An 11,893-nucleotide genomic window follows, 5' to 3' on the forward strand; every position below is an offset into this window, starting at 1 on the left:
TCCACCTTCATCAACCGACCAGACCACAGGTTCAGATTATCCTCATGCTATGCCACCAAAGAGCTAGAAGAGAAAGAAATGGAAGGCAGGGAGTCCCCAGGTCCTATAAACAGAGTTTGTCATTATTGCATAGTAGAAAATATACTATGTATATCAAAAGTATTTTCTTGGGGAAAAAAAAAAAAAGTATTTCCTTTCTTCTCCCCCAGCTCCAAGCACTTTTAAACTTTTCTCTAACTAATAACACACTTTGAACACAATGTCTCGGGCAGATACATCTGAAACATTTTCGCCTTTGGTACAATTTGGAAGAAGCCCCTCAGGTAATTCAGATACACTCTGTAGCCTAGATGAGCATAAATCCAGTTCTCAAGCTTGAGTATGCACTTCAGTGGACAGTGGCCTGGAGGCCTCACTGAAGCACACTGCCACAGCTGCAGACTCGGCAGGTCCGGATGAGTCTCTGCACTTCTAAACAGGACCCAGGCAGTGCTGGGTGATGGCGGATGGGCAGGGATGACACAGAACCACTGCACTAATGTAGCTCTCAAACTAGAACAGATGCTTAACAAAATTTGTTGCGGTTTTGTTGTTTTAGCATTAATACAACTCAGATGTAGCTAAATACTACAGGACAGCTTTTAATTTAGCAAAGACTAATGCTGTGTTTAAGCACTCAATTCTATCCCCTTCTCAAGCAGAGGCCTCTACCAACTAGGAGTTGTGTTCGAATTTCAATTGATAAAAGATAATACTTTCATATATGTTATTTAACATTGACTACAGTTGCAAGGCAGTTGGTTTTCCTCCTTACACAGTTGAGGATACAGATTCAGGGAAGTTAAGTGACCTGCATAAAGTCACACAGCCTAGGGGAACTTTAAACCTCAATTTCAGAACTGACTCTAACATGAAACTATGAGGCACTTAACCTTTATGTGTTCACTCTCTTGAAGTAGAAAATTAAGACAAAAATCCTCATCTCTCCAGTGAGTGCTCCAAGTTCTAGAAAGTAAAATCACTCAGCAAACATTTTCATAATGCAAGTTATGTTCACTTAGATCAAAGTGAAGGGTTCTATCTTTGAGTCTGAATCCTACCTCCACCCCCACTGTCAAAGAGAACAGGGCCTCAGGACCAAATGCTGCCAATTCTTACCACTGGTATCATACAGCCATTCATCAGAAACTTAAACAAAAATCTAAATGGAAGAGATGGATGGGACAGAAATGTTGGCATAATGTCAACTGTAACTAAAGGCTTTTCAGTCTTTCACCCCCCATTTAAGAGTTTTAGACTATTGCAAAAATAATGTCCCAACAAGCTCCAGTGTTTGAGTAATTTATTTTGGATAAGCAAACTTAGTATTTTATAATGTTACATAGCTCTGGAGAATCAGACAAACCTAGATTCAAATCTGAACTCTACCTTTTACTAGTTTTTTTTTGCCCTAGGGCAAACTTCTCATTTTTACTCGACTTTCTCATCTGTGAAGTGGGAGGCGAAACACTAGAACCCGCCTTTCAGGGTTCTGAAGATTAAATGAAGAAATTCATGGAGAGACACAAGCACAGCGCTTGGCACATAGTAAGTACTCAAAGACATGGTAATTGCCATTAACAGTCACCTCCGACATGCCATCGGTTGAAAACTGGGAACTCAGTGAGGTCCCTGGTCTATCCCTGGCCCAGGGCAAAACTGTGGACACATTAACTATAGAAGTCATCCCCAAATATTTTATAATATCTTTGGCAGCCCAGATTCCTAAACAAGTAAAAAAGTTAGAAGTCTAGAAACAAAAGGCAGGCTAATGGTCATGAAACTCCATCACTTTGTGGCCAGAACAGAATCTTGTCCAAAATGCAAGAGAGAATGCCATCTGTATTCACCAGAGAAGGTGCAGTAACAAACAGTAACCTATTTCCAGCATTTCTGCTCAGGTGACTTCTTTAGGAACAGCAGAAAGCAGTAATAAGGTCTACCCAAGGGAGAGGGGAAATCACTGGGCAAGAAGAGCCCAAAGACATATCTGTTTCCTCTAAAAGGAAGCACCCAGCACGATGTAGCCTTTAATCCTCTACCACGTGGCTGAACTCACACTCTTCTTAAAGTCAAAGTACACCAGGCACCAGTCAGTTGAGAATAAACAGCTGGATCCAGATGCACTCATGCAAGTTGTGACCTCAAGGAAAACAGGAGGCAAAATAAAAAACACTAAGCACGCAGCAAATGGGTTTTCAAATGACTGATATCACACCAGTCCCTAATCTCCCCTGCTGCTGTCATGCTGCTGCTACATCTTGAAGGGGGAGTTCCTTTTAACAGAGGCGTCTATAAACAAGCAAGCTGAAAGTTAACAAGTTTAAGAGGGAAACGCATACAAAATTCTTGGCTGCTGGTAAAGAGCCACAAAAAAATCATGAATGCGCCAGTGCCAAGGGAAGAGGAAGTCTAATATCTAACACTGCAGACTAGGGAACCCAGAAGCAATGAAGCCATGAGGAAGCCCAAATGCAAGAGAGGAGGAGGAAAAAAAAAGCACATGGCACATTTCTTCTTCATATTCAAGCAGCAACTCTGGGCCTGAAGAGCACACAGCCCAGTGCCCAAAAGCCCCTTAGTATTTCATATCAACATTAACTTCCTGGAGGGCGACAAAAATCTGTCCTGGATTACTGAGTGATTTCTAATATGTACCATAACCAACACTAAGTCAACATTTCAGGGATCAAATTTCCTACTCGGCTGCATGTTGGAATGCATTCTTGGCATCAGACTTCTTCCCACTGCAGTCCACCCTTAGAAAATGCAGACGCCACTGGGAAATAAAGATTCAACCTGTCCCAAGACCATCTTCTAGTATGCACAAATGACTAACAAAAATAAACAAAAGTTCACTCAGATGTCCCTTCAAATTCAATAAAAAACTAATGCCATCCATTTAAACAGGGGGAAGAGTGAGTTCAGGGAAGAATACTTAGGACAGTTAAGCCAATATTCACCCTAACTTGGATTCTTCTAAAACCTAGATTGACTGAGGAGTTCATCTCAGCCCCTACAAACTTGCTGCTGAACCACCGTGCCCATTTCTGAGTTGCTGGAAACTCACTTTTGCAAAATGCCAGAATGGCTAGGAAAAGGTGGTGAAAGAGATATTTCCAAACTAGAATCTGTATTCAAGACTCCACACAACTTTACATGGGAACAGCATAACCCACCCTCCTCCTCCAGGTGGAAGCCCTGTAGTAACCTGGCACTGGATCCTCCATGCACCTTTTGCTGTTAAGCATCTACTTAGAGCCCTCTGAGAAGTGCCAAAAATTGCTTGTGATCCAATCACACATGGACCAGCAGGTAAAGAGAAACCAAAATTACTACATTAAAGAGGCTCCTATAAGGAATAAGCATGTGTTTGCAGCATTTAGGAGCTTCTTGGCCACAGCCAATCTAGTCAAAAACAATATTGAAGGCCATTTCTGTGAACAGATGGGCAAACTGCATACGCGCAGGTTTACCCGTCCAACAACCCTCAATATAAGGTCTGATCCAAGCAACTCAGCTTGAGCATGGCTCCCAAATCTTCAAAAACAGCAGGAGTCTAAGATCTGGACAGGTACTTCATGGCTCCTGTTTTAAGAAAGGTCAATTAGCTCTGCCAAAAAGGAAAGAACTCAGGCTCTCTAACCAAAGTTGAACCACTGACACTGAAGCGTCCAGGGCACACAACTCTGAAGATGACACAACCTTCCAAACCCAAAATTACTACAAAAGAGGCCCTGAACTGGCCAAGAACTTGGCAGGTTGTACTAAAGGCCCCACATAACCACAGGAACCACTAAGACCCTGAAACCACTCTCTTTCATGGAACTGGTTACAGTCCAAATTTCCCAAAGTCACCAGAATGAGACAACTACAGGTCTGGGGATGGATGTGTAATTTGGATTCTGTAAAGCCCGTGAAACTCAGAGTAGCACTATGAAAAAGCAAATTAGTAATTTAACTTTCCCCTTTCTAGTCGTTTAACTTCATAAATCACTGCCTCTGAAAAGTTGTCCCAGGTTTACCCTGCCCAAATCTGATCGCTCCTCATTCCCAGATTCCTTCAGGCCATACACTTAGTTTGGTCTATATCCATTTATAAAACCTCGCTCTGCAAGTGTTCCAAATGTGTGCACATAAGCATGCTTCCCAGGAAAACTAAATTCCTCTGAAGCAGATATTGCCTCTATCTTCCAAGTCCCTCCCTAGTATCTAGCAGATACGTTCACACAGAGCTCCTTCCCACACTCATCTGAAACTCCAGACCTCCCTGAGCTAGAAATCAGGCTCTTAGCAAGAAACCTGAAGTTCTAAGACCCTCCCTACCACCATACTGGGAAAGGCCTGGATAACCACTGTCAGTGTCAACCCAAGTTTTTGTATCTTGTTTTAAAACAAGCTGATAGTCTTTGGTAAGTGAGCTGAACCTAACTAAAAATTATGGTCAGAGCCATAATTACATTCATACTCCCTACTATCGATACTATGCTGGGTCAAAAAGGCACTTCCAGGAATCTGGTCTAAAAAACACTTCTTGGGAAGAAAACTGGTGTCAGAGCCAGTGGATTACGTTTGAAAAGGGACTTTGAGAAAGTGAATCCAGTCATCTCACAAGACCACCAAGGGAGATTACAATCAGAAGACAGTTCAAACAATTCTAAAATACTTCCTCCTCCATAAAAAGGATGTTTCACTAAAAGAACCCAGAAACGTGTTTAATCCTAAAATGGAAATTTTAAAAACAAAAATTGAATCTACCCACATTAACCCTTCAGGCAGGATTTGTTGAGTCCCCAAACACTGTACTGAAACCTGGGCATTAATTTTCATATATAAATAAGCAATGCATAGGAAAACTACATAAATAAACCCAGCCCTTGGAGTGGGCTTATAATCCTGAGAGCCAAAGCACAACACAGGCTTGGGACAGACAACACTCAAGTTGTAGTATCTTTTTTTCTCTTTATAGTATTCTAAAAACCCAAACCCCAGCCCTAAAAACATCTCACCAAACTACAAAACCTTTCTGAAAGAATAAGGCTTTAAATTTAAAACTCACAGTCCCATAAACAAAGCTTAAGCAGCACACTTAATTCACTGACTGAAACTTAGGTCCTTCCTTCCAAACTTCTATTTATTTTCACTCTGAACTGCAATCGATTTTAAACAGGGCTCCACGTGTCCTGAACTTAGCACGGAGCCAGGAGGCTTCTCTTCCATGGGATCATCTTTTCACTTCAAATTCTTTTAGATCATCTCTTATCTCCATGCTCCCTGCCCTCACCCTCACCCCACTCTCTCTTCCCTATCCCCAGGTCTTTTTCTTCAATGTTATTTTATTCCACCACGTGAAAAGAAACTAGCATTATCTTTGCTTGAAAACTGTTTATTAATTTGCCTGTCAAACATTCTATAGAGCCGCTTACATCTTACTACAGAAACCTCCTGGGTACATATTGACAGCTCAGCAAGTATTTACACAAAGCTCTGAAACATTTGGTTCCTTCAGAGAGAAGAAGCTGCTGTGTCAAGCAGAGAATTATCAAACACCTTTCCCTCATTCATAAAGGGAAGCTTCCTTCTAGCACCCCTCTAAGATGCCTAAATTACACTTTTTAACTACTAAACCAAGAGGAGAAAGACTGGAAATTCAGGGGCGCTGGAGGACACCTGAAAGAACAGCGTTTCCAGGAGCAACTGCAAGCCACACCACCTGGTTTAAAACCAACAACGACAACAACAAAACCAGGGGTATGAGAAAAAGCAGTACACCCACGAAGCTAACCCTGAAACACCTAAGCTTTTCCTGTTCCTGTTCCAGTCTCAGGAACTTTTACTCCTCTCTCAGCAAAACTTACAGGGCAAGTTCAGGCACTCAGATTACAACCAACTGCCCAAACCAGACCTAGACCTGCCCAAACACCAGAAGAAGCTGGAGAGCTTAATGCTGCCTCTCCCCACCTTCCTATCCTGCTCCGGAAAAGAATCGGTGTTAACATTCAATTTATGAACAGCCACTCCTCACTCCATTCCTAATCTACCTCCAAAATCGTCTTGTGGAGATTTTGAAGGAACTATTTTTCAAGTCTTGCTTTAATGAAGTCTGCCTAGGTTTTTCAATTACTACTTAGTGTTTTAATACCACAAGCCAGGTGGAATGACTAATGACAAACAGATTAACAGTCTCAAAGCAAAGGAGTCTGGTAGGGCCTTTTCTGCGAAGGGCCACAGACACAGTGGTACCCAACTATTTAGAGCCTGATCCTGTAAATCCTCAAGAAAAAACAGCCTCGAGTTCCATGAGCCCAGGGGAAGAAAGATGGTCTCCGGATCCCTTTCAAAAAAGGTATAGGAAGAGGCTGCCCTCCTAACAAGCCTGGTATGGAAGCACAGACAGATACATAGCATCAGAGAAGGAGGTCATGCAGTCCGATGAAGAGAAAATGAACCAGAGAAGGCAAATGCCCTGCCCAAAGTCACACAGCTTAATCCAGGGCTACATATGGAGCCAAAGCTCCTCTTCCCGAGTCCTGTGCTCGTCACCCCTCACTACTGTGCCACACGCAACTCGATGTACCACAGTAATGATAACGACCAGTCTAACCGGGGAAAAACTCAAGAGATAAAAGCAAAGGAAATTTAGGACTCTATATCGGAGATCGAGGTATCACTCCAGCTCAAAGACAGAAGAGAACTGTTCAGTGCCAATTTATCCTGAATACCATATTTGCATGCTTCAGATCCTTCCAGAATTTGGGGATTTGTAGCCAATCAGTACAACCTTTTGAGGGACGGGGATGGGAAAAGCCCCTGACCATTACTTTGTTAACTGATTTCCACATTTCAAAAAAGGTTCACTAACTTTGTAAAAGGCCTGCTAGAGACATCACATGCTCCAGGAGTCAATCTAACATATGAATGTTTAATGCAATCCAGGACATCTTGTTACAGCAGGTGCCACTTGTCATGGTAACTCTGTGTCACACACAAAGGAAGGAACCTTAAAAAGTCCCCACAGGGCCCAACACAAACAAGCCAGCCTTGGTCCTGACGGCTTTCTCTCTTCTCTCACCATCAACTCCACTCCATTACCCCCAGTTCTCTCATAGAGAGCAGAGACACACGAAGCCCTTACAACTAAGCGCTGTCTCATGTGGTTACCGTGATCCCTCCTACTTGAGAGAACTCCAAGAGTCCTGTGTTTCAGCCAGCCCAGAATTTCTGCCAGTAGGCATTCCCATAATAAGCCTAGGATTCCTGTGTTTGTTTCCCAGGATTCGGAAGTATCGTTTGATATTTCCATAGCAGGAACTAACAGCCAAGCTTCTACAATCAAATTCACTTTGATCCTGGACTACATAGTCTATTGGATTTTTTTTTTACTTTGATGAGCTGGTACTACTCTCAAGGTACTATAGCTAAAAGCATCCCAAGTAAAAAGCTTTAAGTGAGGGTCAGCCACATAGGTGACTGAAAAGTACTTCATTACTAGCAGGATACAACTCTTTGAGATACAATTTTACTTATGGAAAGGCATAAAGGAAAAGTCTGTTTGCTGGGATCTTTCCAGCTCCTGTGAAAAAGGCATAGCCACAATACCCACACTTATCTAACCTTTCTTTCATAAAGGCAGAGTCAAAGGAGAGCATCACTATCTTAGATCCGTTAATCAAGTATCTACAAAAAACTGTTAATTCAAGACTGAGGGAAAGAAAAGAACAGAGCAATATCTTATTATTTAAGAACGTTAAGAATAGGCCATCATGGTCTGGCAAGAAATTTATCCTTAAGTAGCAAAAAAGAATTCAGTACGAAATCTATCCACCTACAACCTTCATCTGGATGACGTATCTGAAGCAACCTACAAAACTGGAAGTTGCACTGTCTCTCCTAAGAGTGAATGCTCTCCAGCCCATGGCTGTGGGTCTCAGGAGAACAGGCAAACGAACTGAAATCCAACAGGAATCTATGTTGTGTGAGGTGCTAAGCCTGGTAATGTTGAAAGGGAGTCAGAAAATCTGCCCAAAGGCAGCACAGACAAGCTTCTAAACGGGACTGTATCTACTTTCCCACCTTTTACCTAGCATAGAACATAGTACCAAGTACAGAGAGAGCATGCTCAAACATTTAATGACTGAGAAGCAGAAAATGCTATACGGTAAACGTTAATTAAAAAAAAAAATGCCTGAATATCCCCAAACTTAAAGAATTCAAATTAATTTCTGTCTTTAAATGAGCCTTGACTTACCCCAAATTCTTCCTCCAATGGTTTAAGAAAGGTAAATTTCTCAGCCCTCTTTCCCCCTCCTCCACAAATAAAGGGGGAATGAGGGCAAAGAGATACAAACTACAGAATGACCCAGAGACAAGAGGATGTTCTCAAACAAAATTTATCCTCCAGACACTAGGAATCCAATTTAAAATTCCCCTATTTCTTGCCGAGATATAGGACATCATGGAAGACATGGAGTCAAGGCACAGACCTCTAAACCTGCTATCTGATACAACCACTTTTAAAAAAATCCCAGCTCCAAGTAACAGTGGAAAAGCAGTTCTAGAATGGGGAGGAAATATATATAATTAGGCTGCCTAAGTGAAAAAAATGTGAATAAAATCTCACAGGACAAAGGTACAACTGGGTACTGCTGAGAGAGGGGCAGACATGAAAAAGCATCAGGCCTTTTCCCCTTGCTTTGAAAAGATAAGATGACTCCATAGAATACCCAATATTCCTGACCAAAGCACTGAAGACAGACAGAACACGATGAAGAAGGAAGAAGAGCAAAATAAAGCAGAATGCACAGAAACATACCTAAAAGTTGTAATTTCTAAGCAAATCTTAAGTATTATTGTAGGTCATATTTTTATTATCTTGGAAGACAGAAATAAATGGAACTTAAAATGCAGAGAAAAAAACTGATCTGTATTTCAAGCTGTAAAATGATGACAAAACAGAAAACTGGGTTTTTTGATATTCCAGAAACACATGATAAATTTCACCAAACTAAGCCTTTAAGAAACAGTACCTCTCAAGATCACGAAAGATGAAAGATGTCCTTCCCTTTAAATTGAGCTGCTCTCCCAAAGTTTAATTAACAAAAGAAAGTGTTAACAAGATTTAACATGTAAACAAAGAATGACGCCAGCCTTCCTTAGAACACTTAAATGTGAAATTCTCTCTCAGAAAGCCTCCAGTTCTCAAAGTTTTCTCTTACCCCCTCTGATGAAGATCCCACATTTGCCACTCAATAAAAAGCTCAGTAAAATAATTTCAATTCTGCAAAGCGAACAGGGTCAAAATTACTCAAGACAAACGCATCTTCAGAGCCATCAAAGAAGTCATTTATACCATCAGGAAAGTCACAAAACCAAAACAAACAGCAAACCCATTGTAGAGAAAAACTCAGCTACTGTTCGGACAACACAGAATCTATTTCAGGCTGCATAAAACATAACAAGCAAAATAAATCCAAGGTACAAGCAAAATCCCACTGCCTCCTCTTTTGTTCCGGGCACAATGTAACAAGGGCAGCCTGTCTGGGGCTCTGCTCCTGCTGATACAGTATTGCTGCTTAAATCTCCCTCCTCAAGGTCACAGCCAATTTCAGCTCTGGAATAAAAGGCAGATAGTGGCAGCGATGGTTTGGGTTATCACTGGCAGAAAAGCAGAGTGTAAAAGTTTATGAGCTCATCAGGATTGTTGTACCATTACATCAGAGGCAATTATAAATGGCCAAGAGCAGGAGATGGGGAGCCAATCAGATCACAGATAGGATGTCAACCTAAGACCAACTGTCTCCTGGCTTTGACAGAAGGATTTTACCTCCATAATTCAAATCCCAAACCAAAGCAATCTGCACTTACTACTCCAATCACTCAGCTGTTTACCAGCACTTCCAGGGAGAAGCCCAGGCCACTGGGCCGACGGAGACTAAGACAGGAGACGACCCGGGCTGCCCAGGGTGAACCGAAGCCGGCCTCTAGCTGCTCCCAAGCAGGCCCCTGCCCTCCCTCGAGGTTCCCCCGAGCCCGAGGGGCCCCCTCCTTGAAAGCACAGATGGGGACCGGCCTAGAGGAAGGTAGGGAGGGCAGAGAGGAGCGGCAGGTGAGCAAAGAACTGTCCACTCAACTCCCGACCTCCGAGGGCTGCCTACACCCCTAACCTGAGCCCCCAACACCCCCTCACCCCGGGCCGGGCCCTTTTCCCGCACACCCGGCTCCGCACCCCTCTGAAGACCCCCCGGAGCTGGAAGGGACCCGGGGAGGAGGAGGAGGGGAGCAGACACCTCAAGGAAAGCCCCACACAAAGGCTGAAGGAGGGAAAGAGAGGAAGGCAGACGGGCAGCCATTTTAAGAGAGAAAGAGCGAGACAATGGCAGCTCCCCAGCAGTGGGGGCCCCAGACTGGGGGTAGCCCACGGCCGTGGCCCGCTCCCCGCCGCCGCCATCCACTCCCAGGACCCCCCCGCCCCACTCGCCACAGCCCCCCCTACCCCACCAGCGTGTTACCTGCGGGGTCCGGGCGAGCGGCTGCCCCCCGCCGCCGCTGCTCCCAGGGCTCATGGGCGCGTGGTGGCTCCTTTGTTGGGCCCCTCCCGAGGCGGCCGCGGCCGCCGCCGCCGCAGCAGCAGCAGCCCCCCAGCACTGAGAGGCCATGTCCGCCGGGCCCTTGCCGGCGCCCCCGTCCTGGGGCCCGCCGCCGTAGTCGCCCCCGGGGTAGCCCTGGTAGCCCCGGGCCGAGCTGGGCGACGTGAGCAGTTGGTTGAGGGTGGGGGTGGCGGTGGGCTGGGGGGTTCCCCCTGCGGCCGCTGAGGGGCCGCCTCCCCCCATGGCCCCGAAGCGCTGCTGAGCGAAGGACGAAGACGACGAGGAGGCGGAGGCGCTGGAGGAGGGAGGCGGCTTGGAGCCGGCGGCCGCCGCCGCCGCCGCGCCGGAGCCCGGAGTGCCACCTCTCGGGGAGCTCAGCGCGTAGGCCTGGGGGGGCGGGGGGTAGGCGCTGCGGTTGGGGTAGTAGGAGTTGTACTGGTGGTTGGGGAAGCCGTGGTCGTGCGAGTTCTGCTGGGGCCCCGCGTAGGGCTCCAGGCCCCCGCCGCCGCCGCCGCTCTGCAGCGCTGCCAGGCCAGGGCTTTGTTGTCCGCCATGTTGTTGGTGGAAGACGGCGGCCGCGGCGGCGGCGACGGCAGACGGGCTCCGGCCGTAGGGTTGCCCGAAGCCGTAGGCTGGGGGCGGCAAGGCGGCCGCGGCTGAGTGAGGAGGCGCCCCCACCCCGTCGCTGCTGCCGCCGCCACCGCCGCCGGGCGGCTCCGTGAGGTTATTGTTCAGGGCGGGCCTAGGGCCCGCGTTCCCGTTCGAGTTCTTCAGGTCCGGCTCCGCGCCGGGCCCGCCGGCTCCGCCGCCGCCGCCACCCCCATTGCTCTCGGCCCCGTCCTGCAGCTCCTTTCCCAGTGGCTGCGGCGGCCCCACGGCGGGGCCCTCGCTTTCCTGCCCGGCGGCTGCCTTCATTTCCCCGCGCTCCGCCGCGACCGCCGCCGCCGCCTCGCCCCCCGCCTCCTCCCGCTGCTGCTGCTGCTGCTGCTCCGCTTTCTTCAGCTCCGAGGGCGGCGGCGGCGGGTTGCCCAGGCTGCTGGCGGCGGCGGGGGCGACCTGCGCGGCCATGATCCCCGCTGTCTCGTCCGCGGAGAGACCCGGCCCTGTCTTCGTCTTCTCTCACCCCCCTCCCACCCCACCCCGCCCCGGGGCCGAGTCCCCCCGGGCTTCCCTCCCCACCCGCCCGGGCGGGCCTCGCGGGGCTCCGCGGCTTTTGCGCTGCGCTCGCTCGCTCGCTCGCTCGCTCCTCTCCCCCCCGCCCCGCCGGC

The 11,893-nt window shown here is 47.0% G+C and overlaps 1 protein-coding gene across 2 annotated transcripts in view; it reads right to left on the minus strand.

The window, feature by feature from the left end:
* Positions 1-11,693, minus strand: part of ARID1A (AT-rich interaction domain 1A) — a 68,500-nt gene extending 56,807 nt beyond the window's left edge. For both annotated transcript variants that reach the window (XM_052662238.1, XM_052662230.1), the window contains exon 1: positions 10,548-11,693. In XM_052662238.1, coding sequence (XP_052518198.1) covers positions 10,548-11,693 — 1,146 coding nt within the window. The remainder of the gene's footprint in view (positions 1-10,547) is intronic.
* Positions 11,694-11,893: the final 200 nt, after the last annotated feature.

The sequence above is a fragment of the Budorcas taxicolor genome, chromosome 2, assembly GCF_023091745.1.
Source record: "Budorcas taxicolor isolate Tak-1 chromosome 2, Takin1.1, whole genome shotgun sequence".
In the NCBI taxonomy this organism is placed as follows: domain Eukaryota; kingdom Metazoa; phylum Chordata; class Mammalia; order Artiodactyla; family Bovidae; genus Budorcas; species Budorcas taxicolor.